Here is a 16,015-nt window from a genome sequence, read left to right as displayed (position 1 = left end):
TACATGCACTCCCTGTGGGCCAGATCTCATAGAGCCAGAAATAATCAAACATTACACTCAGAGTATTCGAACAGATTTCTGCTGAGCACAGAACCAGGCCCAAGTCCCCCTGGGGGCTCAACTGACACTTCATTACCAAGGATCTAATTGAAGTCCAAAAATAGAAAATGAGGCTATAAGACCCTCTCCCCTTCCTCTTCTCTTCTCCTCCACTGAACCATTAAAGAGACTGCCAATCTGGAATAAGGAAGTAACCCATTTTAGCAGTCTGCCTCTGATTCAGTCTCTGTTTATACACAGGGAACTCAAAGAGGATTCAACACACCCGGATTGCAAAGTAGTTCACACCGTACATCTCCAGGTCCTGAGCTATCTTCAAATATTCCATTTCAGCTTCATCCCTGTGAGGAGAATGAAAGACACTGTCACCAGAGCTAAGTGAGAAAACAAAGGGTGGGCGCACACCCACCTGCGCGTAGGAACCCGCCGGAAGTCACCAGCCAGGCAAGATACCAACACGGCTCTTCCCAGCCTTGAGTCTATGAAACACTCCGAGGTCAAGCAGAATTTCCCATCCCCACAAAAGCCAGAGAATAGATTCATTACAGTGTCTCTTGCCTTCAATTTCACGCTTTGCCCTTGGTAAATAATGTCACCCAGCTCAAGGAATTCAAGAAAAGGACGTGATATGTTATCTTCTCCCCTCAAATGGATTTGGATATGCAGATTTAAGTTGTTGCTTTATCTGCTTGTGAACTTTCTTCACCTAGGTTTTGGTATTGAAACAATTCTCTCTGCAAGCTACCTGAGAGCTCTACCTTCCTGATTTTATTTCTTTGGGTGTTGTCGGGGGTTAGGCCAAGAGCTATCTGGGCTGTAAAACCTAAGCCAGGTCACCTACTTCTAAGCTGTGAGTCAAATTTAAAGTAAGCTCTTAAAGCAGCAATGACTTGCAGAAAACTCCCAAATAGATATACTATTGAAATATTTTAACTCGATCTCCCTATGACCTTGCCTCTTCCCTCTCTCCAATCTCAAAATGCTCTCAAATGAATTTTAAAAAATTCAACCTGAGAGAACACACAGTGTTGGCAAGCATGTGGAGTAACTAGAAAACACACACCCTGCTGATGTAAACTGGTACAATTACTCTGAAAAACTGACATTATTTGTAATAGCAAAAACCAAGAGACACCCTGATGCCCTCAATGTCCATCAACAGTGTAATGGATAATTCATGCTTTATTAATATAGTGGAGTTCTGCACAGCAATGAAAACGAAAATTTCACTGCTGTTACATACCACAAACCCAAATCTCACAATATGATGCTGAGTAAAAGAAGTGAGACACAAAAACTAGAGACTGTCCCACTGCATTTATGTAAAGCTTAAAACCGGCACTACTCTATGGAATTGGGGATCAGAAGAGTGGTTAGCTTTGGGGAGGAAGGATGGGGAGTTATGGCAGGCGGGAGTCACGTGCTATCTTGTCACCTGGTGTTACATGGTGTTTTCACGTGATAATTCATTGAGCGGTACGTTTATGATTTGTCCACTTTTCAGTATACATATTACTTAAATTTTAAAAAAGCACATGATAGGAAGTTGATGTGAAGAAGAGGACAATATTTTTTTTTTTTTTAAGATTTTATTTATTTATTTGACAGAGAGAGAGATAGCGAGAGCAGGAACACAAGCAGGGGGAGTGGGAGAGCGAGAAGCAGGCTCCCCGTGGAGCAGGGAGCCCGATGCGGGGCTCGATCCCAGGACCCCGAGATCATGACCTGAGCCGAAGGCAGACGCTTAACGACTGAGCCACCCAGGCGCCCGAAGAGGACAATATTTTAAAGACTAACGAAAAGATGATTAATTCCTATAGTGATCAGGAAAATGCTAACAAATACTTAAGACACAATATTTCATCTTTTAGATTACAAAAATCAGACTGATAAAAATGAGTGTTGGGGAGAGAAATGGGGGGGAAGACATGTGCATACACTGCTGGTAGGCAGGTAGATAGGTACAACCCTTATGGAGGGCGCTTTAGTGGCACCTGTCAACGCAAAATGCTCACATCCTTTGACTCAGCAACTCCTGCAAAGAATGAATCCTCAGAACTACTCATGTAATTATATAACAATATTAGACTGTATACTGCAGGAAGCGAAAATCCATTGCTACTCCAAATGTCATCAGTAGAGGAATGGACACAAAAGCTATGGGATATCCATACACTCTAATCCTTAACGTGAAACTGAATTACCAATGAATGCGGTGGGGATGTACATCCGGGCAGGCTGGCTCCTGCCTTCCTTATACTGCAGGCACTGGAAGAAGGATAAACGCAAAACTGAAGACCAGCTACTCCCAGCTCTCCCTTTTCCTTCTATCTACCTCAGTACTGCCTTTTGTTCAACAAGCATGTCCTAATTTGTAGTTCTTTAAAAAAAAAAAAAAAGCCCATACGGAAATGTAAACCGATAATAAAGCAGCCTCACCTGGCTCGGCCCCGGTGCTCTGCGTACCAGGCTGTAATTCTCTCCTCCCACATTTCTGGAGTCATTTGATACAGATTTATTACCTACCAAAAAATAGAGCAAAATAAAAAACCCACACACAAAGAAAGTTTGGATACTGTTTGCCATTTTAATAATTATGCCTCATTTTTACAAAACAGCAAAGCTTAGCTTCTGAGATCAGACTAAAACAACAAAGCTGTTTTTAAAAAGCCACATACAGGGAGAGCCAGTCACATTGCAGGGGTTGGCGTGTAAACAAGCACCATTCCATTTGAGTCACAACTTAGAAGGGTGCACCCCTCGCCCAGCTGCGGCCCCTCTTTCCTGGGCTGCATGTCCCAGCGGGAGGAGCTAGGCCAAGCGGCGTGTGCTGCTTCCTCCTGCACAAAAGCCATCAAAGGAGCAGAGGAAGTCAGGCAAAGGTGAGAAGCAGGCCTTTATTTCACATGACAGATGAGTGGAGCTATAAAATCGGGAGCAGCCAAAGGGAGGGAAGGCCTGCTTCTGTGACTAATGAACAAGATGAACACCACCAAGGATTAAAAACTACAATGTCCACCCCCAATTCATCTCTATCCACCCTGCCCCGCTGCAAACAGCTCAGCTCCCCGGGCTGAACACATGTTGCTCCACACTCTTTCCTGGGACTCACTGGCACTCACCCACCTTGAAGGAAATGAATATTCAAGGCCATGCTAGCTCTGGCAGCCGTGAACGAACTCCACGTACCTTTGCTTTCTAATACGTTTAACAGAGATTCTACATTCTTTATTCAAGATTGATTACAAAATATTTATTTAAATGATTTCGCCGTGTACTTCCAATATTCCTTCAAGTCCCTCAGTTAGCTTTTTCATAGACCACATCTCTGCTGTGTTTTCCCAAACAGGGGATTGATTTCTTACCCTTTTTGGAAGCAATTCCTCTTGGGCCAAAAATCCACGCTTGTGAACAGAGGGGTCATAGTCACCGTACTGGAAGGAGAAGAAAGGGAGGGCAAGCGATTAAGATTCTAGAGACAACTGCCATTTCTGAACAGAGCTTGACTCTGTCTTCTCCCCTCCCAGCTTGGGGAGCAATTCAGTTCCAATTCAGTTCCGATGACAAGTCAAGATTTCAACCTTGCTAGTTTGTTATCCTTGAATGAAAATACAAAGCTGATTATATCTATGAACAGAGCTGCATAATCCCGTGAGGGATGGATGGGTGATGTGCTAATAAGAATGTGACGTTTGGGGCGCCTGGGTGGCTCAGATGGTTGAGCGTCTGCCTTCGGCTCAGGTCATGATCCCAGGGTCCTGGGATCAAGCCCCACCATCGGGCTCCCTGCTCCTTGGGAGCCTGCTTCTCTCTCTCTCTCTCTCTCTCTCTCTCTGTCTCTCATGAATAAATAAATGAAATCTTTAAAAAAAAAAAAAAAGAATGTGACGTTTGTGGGCACCTAGGTGGCTCAGTCGTTAGGCTCAGGTCACGGTCCCGGGGTCCTGGGATCGAGCCCCGCGTCGGGCTCCCTGCTCAGCGGGAAGCCTGCTCCTCCCTCTCCCACTCCCCCTGCCTGTGTTCCCTCTCTCGCTGTGTCTCTCAAATAAATGGATAGAATCTTTAAAAAAAAAAAAAAAAAAAGTGACGTTTGTATGGAAACGTAGCTGTGTTTTCTAACCCACGAAGAAAGCAGTCACTACCAAAACATTAGCTTTTGAAAAGAAATAACAAAACACAACTGTGAAAGTTGTAATTAGCAATGTGTGATAAGAGTCTTACCTACAAATCCTTCTAAGTGGCTGGTAATTGGAGCCAATTGCTAGGTTGGGAGCTGGGAATAATGCAGGCAATAGTTTTAATACCTTTCATTCAGGCTCTGAAAAGTACTTTGGAGAAATCTGATGCCAACGTTGTCATTCCCATTGCACAAAGAAACGAGTAAAAGGTTAACGGATTTTTGCTACAGAGCAAGTGACTAGTGGGGCCAGAAATGGGCCCTGTATTTTAATGTATTCATTCATGGATAGTAACTTGGAAATTCATTTTCTGATTTAAGAAAAAAATATCCCTTTCTTTCCGAGAAAACTTAAGTCCGACCAGGAAATAATAAAAAATGAAGGCATTTTTATATCCTTTTTTTTTTTTTTCTCAGAAAGAGGGAGAGTGTGTGCATGAGCGCCAGGTGAGGAGGGGCAAAGGGAGAGGGAAGGAATCTTATGCAGGCCCCACGCCCAGCACTGAGCCCAACACGGGGCTCAATCTCACGACCATGAGACCATGACCTGAGCCAAAATTCAGAGTCAGATGCTTAACCGACTTAGCTTCCCAGGCACCCCCAAAAATGAAGGCATTTTTTAGAAGAAACTATAAACATATAAAATCAAAGCCTGTCTCTTGGGATTGAACAATGTTCATCAGCAACTTTAAACTGTGCCTCATTTCCATACCACCCTACTAAAAAAGCACTATGAATTAATGTTTTTAAAGAATCTCATCATTAGGGGCACCTGGGTGGCTCAGTCGGTTAAGCATCTGCCTTCGGCTCAGGTCATGATCCTGGGTTCGGGGATGGAGCCCCATATGGGGCTCCCTGCTCAGCGGGGATTCTGCTTCTCCCTCTCCTGCTCCCCCTGCTTGTGCTCTCTCTTCTTCTCTCTCTGTCAAATAAATAAATAAAATCTTAAAAAAAAAAAAAAAGGGACGCCAGGGTGGCTCAGTTGGTTAAGCATCTGCCTTCGGCTCAGCTCATGATCCCAGGGTCCTGGGATCGGTCCCGCATCGGGTTCCCTGCTCAGCAGGGAGTCTGCTTCTCCCTCTGCCTGCCACTCCCCCTGCTTGTGCTCTCCTGCTCTCTCTGTCTCTCTCTGACAAATAAATAAAATCTTTATAATATTTAAAAAAAAAAAAAATCTCATCATTATTTTTCAAATGGCGGAACTGTACCACATCATTTTTTGTGTTAAAGCAATTAATTCATCAAATTTAAATATTTAAAATATGCCACAGTTTCTATACCCCTGTCTAGGCATGTCTTCATTTAAAAAAATCTGAAGGAGGGGCGCCTGAGTGGCTCAGCTGATTAAGCGACTGCCTTCAGCTCAGGTCATGATCCCAGAGTTCTGGGATCGAGCCCCGCATCGGGCTCTCTGCTCAGCGGGAAGCCTGCTTCTTCCTCTCCCACTCTGCCTGCTTGTGTTCCCTCTCCCGCTGTCTCTCTCTCCCTGTCAATTAAATAAATAAATAAATAAAATCTTAAAAAAAAAAAAATCTGAAGGAACCTGGCCTCTCTTGATCTCCCAAAGGCCTGAGGATGTGAAGAGTCAGTAACTGGACTGAGTTTTTTCATTTTTTTTTAAAGATTTCATTTATTTACTTAAGAGACAGAGCACAAGCAGGGAGAGGGGCAAAAGGAGAGGGAGAAGCAGACTCCCTGCTGAGCAGGCAGCCCTACGACGTGGGGCTCAATCCCAGGACCCTGAGATCATGACCTGAGCCCAAGGCAGACACTTAACCATCTAAGCCACCCAGGCGCCCCTGGACTGAGTTTTTTTTTTTTAAGATTTTATTTATTTATTTGAGACAGAGAGCATGAGAGGGAGGAGGGTCAGAGGGAGAAGCAGACTCCCTGCCGAGCAGGGAGCCCAATGCGAGACTCGATCCCGGGACTCCAGGATCATGACCTGAGCCGAAGGCAGTCGCTTAACCAACTGAGCCACCCAGGAGCCCCGCCCTGGACTGAGTTTTATGGGCACTCTCTCAGGAGGTAGCTGCAGAACACAGGTAGGAGCCTGACTCTGGAACAGGCTGCTAAAGGTTCAGTCCCAGCTCTTCCACTTATTAGCTGTGACCTTGGAAATTTTTGTGTCTCGGTTTTCTCATCTGTTAAATGGGGGATAATAACAGCATTTGCCTTATAGGACTTTTAGGGGATTAAATGAAATAATATCCATAAAAACTGCAAAAGTATGCTTGACACATAGCACTCAATACAACCTGATACCAAAAGACAAAAACTCAGATTGTATTACCTCTGAGTCTGTTTCCTAATTTGTCACATGAGAACTTTGGTCTTAGAGGATTTTGAATGGGGGGCCTGCTCTGGTATCCCTCTGAGGCCTTGAGTAAGGATTCCTCTCTCTCAACTTCCTCATCTGGAAAGCCAGGGTCATAAAAGTGCCTGCCTCGTAAGGGGGTGACAAGGATGAAGATGATCTGGAGAAGCATTTTACGTACTGCCTGGCTTACTATAAATGTCAGTATTAGTGTTATCCTCTGCATTATTTATGACATTGGTTACTGTTTGCATCTGTGATTTCTGAAGGGGTAGGATGCTAAAGCAAGCCCTGTTCGTTGCATTTGCAAACCTCTTAATGGTGCTGACCAAACTCTAAATGCAGAAGTAAGCAGATATGCAAAGTTAAAGTTGTAAATTCAGGTTTCAAAGGCTTAGGAGATTAACGACCCACATTATCATACTGAGCTCCCAGCTACTTCAGTGATCAAATGTTACACATCTGAGCAATGCAGAGGCAGCAAAGACCCTGCTTAAAGAACTTTGCCACTGGACTAACTCCACTTACAACTTTAAAGCCACCTTGTTGTGTGTGTCTGCTCTCAAATGTCTCTTTAAAAAACAAAAGAAGGAGAAAATCCTTTTTTTTTTTAAAGATTTTATTTATTTATTTGACAGAGAGAGACACAGCGAGAGAGGGAACACAAGCAGGGGGAGTGGGAGAGGGAGAAGCAGGCTTCCTGCAGAGCAGGGAGCCTGATGTGGGGCTCGATCCCAGGACCCTGGGATCATGACCTGAGCCGAAGGCAGACGCCCAACGGCTGAACCACCCAGATGCCCCAAGAAGGAGAAAATCCTTAAGGGGTGGCAGTTGGTTAATATAAAAGAAAGTCATACCATTCCATAGATGGAGATGACTGTTCCTCATCCTCTATGTACAGATGCAGTCTGATAACATAACCAGCACTGAATTTACTTTGAAGCTAATGAAGTTCGGGTTTAGGTCTCTGCACCTGCATGGGCTTGACCCTAATTTTATATTCACAATTTGGTATTCTTGCATTGAAAAGAAGCCCCGTAAGTTATATCAACTTCAGGCCCCACAAAACCTGGATCCACCCCTGATATAAACCAATTGAATTTAAATTCAAGAAGAGAGTTCACCATTTAAAGGACTCTTGAAGTCAATTCTTAGGTTAAAGAGAGGCTTTTTCTGGATATGAAATACTATCCTCCGCCAACTACGAGGAAAATTAGACCAAATGCTCTGAACAGGATTTCTCAAAACTTAAAAGATTTGATCAATACATACATAGAATAAATAGATTCCTACTTACACACCAGTCCACTAAATTCCAGGTGGATTAAAAATTCAAACCTATAAATGAAAATCCACAAAAATACCAGAACAAAATATAGGACATGTGTATAACAACAGTTGGTGAAGCCATTCTAAAATCACTCAAAACAAAAAGATTGACAAGTCTGGTATGTGTAACAAAAGATAAAAGGTTAACACCCATACTACATGGAGCTCCTATAAATCAATTAGAAAAAGATAAACAATACACTAGAAAAATGGGCAAGCTGTAAACACTTGATTCACAGAGGAAAGAAATACAAATCACCAGTATATCTGTGAAAAGATTCTCAGCCCGCACGGTAATCAGGAAATGAAAACTTAAAAAAACAACAACAAAAAAACCCTCTTTTTCTGTCAGATTAGCAAAAATTTTGAAGGACTGATAGCATCCACTGTTGATGAGGATATAGTAAAACAGGTATTCTCATATGCTGTTAAATTAGGACAAACTTTCAGAGGACAATTTGGCCAAACATAATGTTTTTTATTCCGATAAATTAAAAAATTCACCGTTTTAAGCATACAATTCCATGGTTTTTAGGATATTCAAAATGTTGTACAACCATCAACACTATCTAATTCCAGAATATTTCCATCACCCCAAAAAGAAATCCCATACCCCTTAACAGTTAAGTCCTGATTTCCTCCTCCTTCCAGCCCCTAGCAACCACTAAATCTACTTTCTGTCTCTATGGATTTGCCTATTCTGGACATTTCATGTAAGTGGAATCACATAATAGGCAGCCTTTTGTGCCTGGCTTCTTTCACTCGGCATTATTTAAATTTTAAAGGTTCTTATCCTTCAGCCCAGTTATGCCATTTCTTGGTATTTATCAGAACAGAAAGACTGTTCATATGTGCCCAAAGAGGCATATTCAAAGATGTGCACTGCATTCGTTTAAATAATAGAAAAAAAAAAAAAAACCCTACATATCTATCGATAAAGAGACATTTAAATAATCCACAGTCCCTCCTTTTCAGGAAATACGGTTCGGTAGTTTAAAAATGAAGTAGGACGGTCTGTTCTGATAGTTTTAAGTAAAACAGACACGCCGTATGGGAGTTCCTCTGGAGTAACCACCTAGAAGTGGAATTTCAGGGACTCGGGGATGCGGTGTCCCCTCACCTGACGGGCTCTTACCGCATCCAACACTCTACAAAGGTCATGCCAGTTCATAGTCCTTTTCCACCAGCACATGAACTCAAACGACACTTCTCTCCTATTTACTACTAATCCTTGTCAACCTTATGGGTTTGAAATGGTACGTCAGTGTTGCTTTAACTTTTCTTTTTCCTGAGCACCAGTGAGATTGAACATCTTTTTGTATTTATTGACCATTCTCACGTTCTCTTCTATAAAGTGCCTGTTATGCATGCCCTTTGTACCCACTTTTTTTGCTGTCTTTTTCTCATATACTCAAGAGATCTTTATATTCAGGGATATATCCGCAATGCTGCTCATAGAAATCTACCTTAAGTGGAAAAATCTTTTGCACATGTACACAAGGACTCATATAAAAGGATTTTTGGTAAAGCACTGTTTCTGATAGGAGGAAAAAGGAGAAACTAAACCTATCTCTCCCTTAAAAGGGGGATGGATCAGTAAATTAGGTTTACTCATCAATGGCCATCACATAGCAATTAGGATCAATGAGCGACATCTACACATACAACATGATACATCTCAAAATCAATGTTGAGTGGGAAAAAATATCAATGTCTAAAAGTATAAGCCAAAAATGGGGGGGGGGTATGCAAAGTATAGCACCATTTATATTCAACTTTTACCCCCTGGATATTTTCAAGTTGGTCTTCTCCCATCCAAATGACCAATGCCCAAGGTGTGACCCTCAGAGGCTCTCACCAAGACTACCACATAGCCCTCAACAGGTCTCCCTGCTTCCAAACCTGCCTCACTCCAATCTGTCCTTCACACAGCCACCAAAGGATCTGTCTAAAATATAAACCCTTCACTGGCTCTGCACCACCCACACAATAAAGTTAAGACCCTTTATGATCTGGCCCCTTATAGACCTCTCCAGCCTCAACACTTGCCACTCTTCACCTATACTTTACATATACCCAACTTCTTAATTGCTTTTTAGCACTCTGTCCCTAACTTGCATCAAAGAGCACCAAGAAACACTAAGCCTCTTCTCCCACCATTCGTTTCTCTCTCTGAAAACTAGGAGTCTATAGGCCAGTGCTGCAAGACTGGTAAATTACATATCATTCTCTCCCAAAGTCACTTTTAATAAGAACACATTTCAAACACCAAAATCCAACAGGTGCTTTAAAACATTGCAAAATGGTTTGGTATGCCATGTGACTGGACTAAAAAAAAAAAAAAAAAAAAAAACCACCAAACTCAGCTCAGACTTTTGATTCAAACATTCAAACATAACTCAAACTCTAACCAAGAAATATGGTTCTTGTTAACTGAACCATGTGATTAATATTTGTATTTATACTTTGAGGGTAATTGTTTCTTTATGCTTTGGAATTAGCTGTGTCTGTATCATTCGAACAGCTGAAATACTGTAATGAATACATTTGTGCATAATTACATTCCATGTGTTAATGAGCCTGAGTCCCTTTCCGTAACCACTCTTCTAAAGTTCCTTTCTGTTTCAGAAGGGTTGTGGAAGAAAACAAACTGAATATGACGGAAGGAAACCAGTATGGTTTGCTGAAAAGTCTGGACTTATGTGACCCTATAAATGAATCTGGAATTTGGTGAAAGGCAGTGCATGCTACCCAGAGACCTGCCTCACACGCTACACAGGGAGGGCAAGAGCAGAGTACTGAGTTAGGCAACCCAGACCCTAGGGTTCTCATCCTGGCTCTACTCTCTCATTCCATTCTGCTCAAATCCTGTCCATCAAGAAGTGGGCTATAAATTCCATTAAAAAAGAATTAACATAAAGTATTTACGACTTTAGACAAATTACTAATCCTTTCTGAGCCTTATATTCCTCATCTGCAAAACGGGCATAATAGTCTCAAGCTGTGGCTCATGGAAAAGACTATACTGAGTACCGCACAAAATGTTCATGTGTAACACTTTGTGAAACTGTAAAACATCATAGGTGTGTAAGATCTTATTAATACCATAATCAGAGATCCTTTTTTTATATTAACCAACAGTCCTAGCAACTGGAAGCATGTTATAATAATCCTTAGTTTCTCCAATGCAGACCTGAAGCCATAGATTACCTTTATTTGTAAGATTCTGAGAATTTACACCGGAAAAAACAGAACATCCTCCTCCATATGAACCACATATGCTGTCTGTGAATCACTTTCATCTCTAAATTAGTAGGATCCAAATTAGTAGGGCTTTCCTACAGTGAAATCTGTTTAAGCAAACATCTGCTGGTTCCCTGAAAAGTTGTGTTTTTTTCCACAGGTGGCCTTTGAATTTGTGGCCCAAAATCCATGCAAAGGAAATGTAGCCTTTGAGACTGAAGCCCTTCAAAGGGAAGTAATGTCCTTGAGAGCTTGGGTCTCCTCTCAGCTGGGGAGAAAGCCTGCTAAAAAGGAACTCAGTTCTGGGCCAGGAAGTGCTCGGATTTGATGAGAGCAACAATGACCGCTTCATCACTGTCAGGGCAATACTGACTGAAAGGACACATTTTTCCTGTTATTAATATTCTTAATCAAGGCATAAAAGGAAGCATATGTTTTAGTTGAATCAAGGCCCATTTTCTGTTTTTTTCAATTACTCATTTTTCTGGGCAGTGGAATAGGGGAGGCACAAAACACAATCCCAAAGCCATGAATTCTGCCCTTAGCTTTACCCAAGATTGTCCAAATGACCTTGGGCAAATTGCTAAGAGCAGATACTCGCTTTTGTGTCTATATCTGTGACAGAGTCAACAATCCCTCCTCAGGCCTGATGGATACTCAGCAAATATTAGACGAGTCATCAAATGATAGAATTGATTCTGGTGCTTCTGTTAGTCTAACCAGCATGAACAGACTTTTTCTCCGCCCCCCCCCCGCCCCCCCCCCGCCAAGTGACAGGCCAGGCATTTCCTGGCTTTGATCTGAAATTGTATTAAGCTACCCAAAAAAAGTGGGCTAAGAAGTTCAGAGTGTCTTATTAATTTTTATAACACCACAGGGAAATGGCTTTGTGGACACCTCTAACGAAAAAGGAAAATAAAAATGGAAAAGATTATGCAAAATCACAAAAGTAAGGAAAGTGCCCCAATTCTGGGGACTTTTCCTTATGCTGCCGTGGGAGGTAGGAAGCAGCAGGACCAAATACAGGGGGGGTATCTGAGGGACACGAAGCACCCCTGACTGACCCTGTAGTTGGTCTTTTTTTTTTTTTATGTTTTATGTACTTTTTTTTTTTTTTTTTAGTTGGTCTTATGAAAACAGAGAGGACAAAACACAAGAGCGGTGGTCTCCCTCACCACCACTCCCAATCCGCAGTGACTTCTCTATGAATGACTCACCGGCAGCTCAACTGGGCTCAGGGTGCCAAAGGGCCTGACGTACCGAGCCATGAGCACAGCAAGCATGCCCATCAGGGGTGGATGAAGGAAGGCATGCTCTAGGTAGCAGTGTGGTTCCCACACACAGGGTGGCTGGTCCTCAGAAGATGAGTTTGGGGCCTTTTTGACCTAAAGGCTATAGTCTGGCTCAAACTGGAGACCATAAGTTCATTTTCCTGGGTTAATAAAAAGTCCAGTGACTGTAATTAACCACATGTGTGTAATGAGATTACAAAGACAGATAATTCACCATAATTCTCACAAGATTATACAGAATCTGGGACAGTGATTATGGTTTCCCCAGCCCACAAGTCCTAAACATCTCCCTCCTGGGGAAAGTCTCTCTGAAGCCTAGAAAACCCAAAGAAACCAAAGACTGGAGTGATTCCCGTGACACACATTAATGCCAAGGAGGAAGGCACTCTCCTTCTTTGAGCCTACCTTGGCCTGGACGGCGTAAGAAGCCAGGAGCACAGAAGCCTCGGGAGGGCAGTAGATCTTTTCATCTAAAATCTGCTTCTTTACCTAAAAGGGGCAACAAGGGAGACATGACACTGTGTGCGCGGAAGTGAGCTGTGCATGCTGGTCACAGCAGATGGCTGCAGGGTGTTCTAATGAGGGCTGCCAAACCAGCCTGTTAATAATTTTCTGACAAAGGGTACAATTTTTTTTATTGTTGCAGCCAGGTTGGGAGTACAGGGGCTGAGAAGTTATTGGTAAGATGACTACGCATTAAAAAAAAAACCCTTATCTCTTCTGTTCACGATCCTTTTCCTGAAGGGGAAAAACACTTTTCATGGTTAAAACAGAGACTGCTATCTGGACTGTGACAGAGGGGAGCTGTGAATTCCGGAAGTGTGAGGAGCAGCTCTGCTGGTGATTGGGGCCTCAGCCCCTGCTGAGCACACACAGCACTAGAGGAAATGGAGTCTACTTTAAAGTCTTTACACAAGACAAAAGTCAGCAAGGCCACTGAGTTATGACTGCAGGAAAAAAAACCCATCATGTTCAAAATGCCTGCTCTAAGGGAAAAGGAAGCAATAAAGTTTGATCGATTAAACTTTTAAGTACATGTGAGGTCCAGGAAATATAATTCTTAAGCCATAATGTCGAATTAACATATCTCATTGCATTTAACTTCTTAGAATGATGCAGTGTGCGATGTTGCAGACACTGAGGCAAGAGGGCCTCACCAAGCAGGGCACACTGAAATAAACAGAACAGGAAAGCCAACTTTCTTTTCACAGATATCAACACTCACCAGATTCATAGACATAGTAAGTGTTGCCTTGCTCAGCCACGAAACACTCCAATTTTTCAGTATGAGGGAAAATTAAACCTGAGTCACATGAGGGATGGGCACTGCTTCTAAGCGCCATCTCGGTAACGCTAGCACATTCTGGGGCCTCGGAGATCATTATGCGGTTTTATTCAAAGCAGCGCAACTTTCTAATCCCTTGGTTTCTTTGCAAAGGGGGAAAAATCCACACTACAGAAAAACTGAGGGGGTTTCCCTTTGAAGGAAAATGTTAGGGATGGGGATATATACATATATATATATGTAAATATATACGTACACTTTTTTGTAAAGTAAATTATTTAGGGGTTTTACTACATTTAACTTAATATTTACTGAACATACCAATCTGAAGCTCAAACTAATTAGAGGAGGACTATGTGACAATATACATACATCTACTTCCGGGAAATCACGTCACTAATGCCCCTGTGCAGTCTTCTCTGTTACTGACAGTAAGCACCACTGCGCACACAAGCAGCTCCAGCACCAGTCACTGCAACTAACCACGAAACTGGGGCAGAACTCTGATCAAGCAATAAGAACACCAGCAAAATTGACCCCGACTCACTGTGCCCCCAGACGGCCAACTAGCGGTCTTTGAACCCACAATTACAGAGCTCCTCATTTCTTCAACTCGGTTGAGCAGTTACTTTTGGAATGCCGACTGGGCACTCGGTGAGCCTTGCCTGTCAGGGGCTTACACTGTAATGAAGGAGCGGGAGATGAATAAGACATTTATAGACAACGGGCAGCATGAAGCACCATGTCTGAAGTTCCACATGTGTAGGATTAGCCACATGGAGTTAAACTCCAACTCACTGGAGTTCTGAAGTCCTGTCTTAATGACAGCAGATTTCAAACTTTTGGAATAAGTACTCTTTCTAAGACTCTCTCTTTGGACTTCCTTTGTAACTACTAGGTACCTTCCACTCAGCGACAAGAAAACAGGATCCATCTTCAGAGGCTTCAAGTCAGGTACCCCTTCTTACACTACCAAAGTTTTGCCATTTCATATGACACCAATTCACATCTCTCAAGTATAGTTCTATTCTGAAGATTTTTCCCCTCCATTACGGGACCAAAGGGACTGACTTCCCAGAGGCAGAACATTTTCACAATGCGAAGGCATCTGTGGTCAACTCCGAGGGGGTCATCCAGGCTGCCTTGGCAACCAGGCCTGGGTGAGTTCTCTCAGAACAAGCGGGGCTAGCACGGACTGGTGTACCTGCAAGAAGAATAAATGTTGCGTGATCTCCTGAACCAGCTCCTCCTCGGCATTCTCAGGGTAAAATTTGGCCAGGAAGTGAAAGGTGACTGGCTCTTCCTTTGAAACATCATGATCCAGCACCTGCACAATTACAGAGCAAAAGAACAAGCTATGTTGGCACCTGTTCCTCCCCTGCCACCACCAAAGAACGTTTTTCAGGGACATATAAATATTTTTCCCTCTCCAAATTCATCACATTTCCCAAAGGTTATGATCTTACAGTTTGAAGCATTCACAAAGCCATCTATAACAAGGGGTAATGTTCACCTCACATGGCGTTTCTGAACCAAATCAAGGGGTGAGTGGAGCTAAGATTATTAAGGCACAGATGTTCTCAAGGCCACAGAGATAGTTAAAAACTAGAAATTTATAGCTCAAAGGTCTTGGGCACTATCCTTTACAGTAGGCTGAAGGTTTTTTTAATTTTCTGAACTCGTGGGAATCTTCCTTTATTCTTTTTTCTTCCTGCCAACCCCCCGTTTAGGTCCATATTGGGAGGGAGCTTAGAGATGATGAACCTCATCTTTGTGAAATCCTCTAAATATTAACTGAGCAACAAAAGTGAATGTGTCCATGGTGGCAACCCTTTGTTTCAAGGAACCTCCAGAGATGCCCTGCAAAATACTTGAGCACAGTCAGTAAACCACACTGGCTTTAATCTTCGAACAATTTCATCCACCCACTGAAAAGCCTGAACCATCTGCTCTCCAGAATGAATTTCATTTCAGGACATAAACATGCCATGTGACAGGCTACAAGGCTCCATTAACATGTGTCATAATTTATTTCCTTTGAGCAGCAAGGTTCCTTGGCTCCTGATGCCCCCAATCTAATATCCATTTGGCCAATACTCAGGTATGATTTAAAATTTACTTTGTGGAGAATCACAAAAAGATACAGAAAGTTTTGCTGTCTTAGGCAGATAATTCTTCGTGCTCCTGCCCAAATTCCAGGTGGCAACGTCCAGGAGACCCAAAATAAACCAGATCTAGGACTCTCTCACTGATATCGGCACATGGTGGCACTCTGATGCTCATGACCATTGGGAATTACCATACAAAATTTA

The 16,015-nt window shown here is 42.7% G+C and overlaps 1 protein-coding gene across 12 annotated transcripts in view; it reads right to left on the bottom strand.

Moving 5' to 3' along the window:
• The window catches only part of NF2 (NF2, moesin-ezrin-radixin like (MERLIN) tumor suppressor), a 77,965-nt gene that overhangs the window by 34,984 nt on the left and 26,966 nt on the right, over positions 1-16,015 (bottom strand). For 11 of the 12 annotated variants that reach the window (XR_010407447.1, XR_010407446.1, XM_064578623.1 and 8 more), the window contains exons 3-7: positions 14,908-15,030; positions 12,824-12,907; positions 3,426-3,494; positions 2,500-2,582; positions 326-401 (exon numbers count right to left, since the gene is read on the bottom strand). Coding sequence is in view for 9 of the 12 variants with exons in the window: in XM_064578623.1 (XP_064434693.1) it covers positions 326-401; positions 2,500-2,582; positions 3,426-3,494; positions 12,824-12,907; positions 14,908-15,030 (435 nt within the window). In the remaining 3 variants the exon portion in view is untranslated. The remainder of the gene's footprint in view (positions 1-325; positions 402-2,499; positions 2,583-3,425; positions 3,495-12,823; positions 12,908-14,907; positions 15,031-16,015) is intronic. The other variant, XR_010407448.1, reaches the window with a different exon arrangement.

Source organism: Mirounga angustirostris, unplaced genomic scaffold (genome assembly GCF_029215605.1).
Source record: "Mirounga angustirostris isolate CCGP_5_RB_7025 unplaced genomic scaffold, mMirAng1.0.hap1 SCAF_14, whole genome shotgun sequence".
Taxonomy (NCBI): Eukaryota; Metazoa; Chordata; class Mammalia; order Carnivora; family Phocidae; genus Mirounga; species Mirounga angustirostris.
This window is presented reverse-complemented; position numbering and strand designations above follow the sequence as displayed.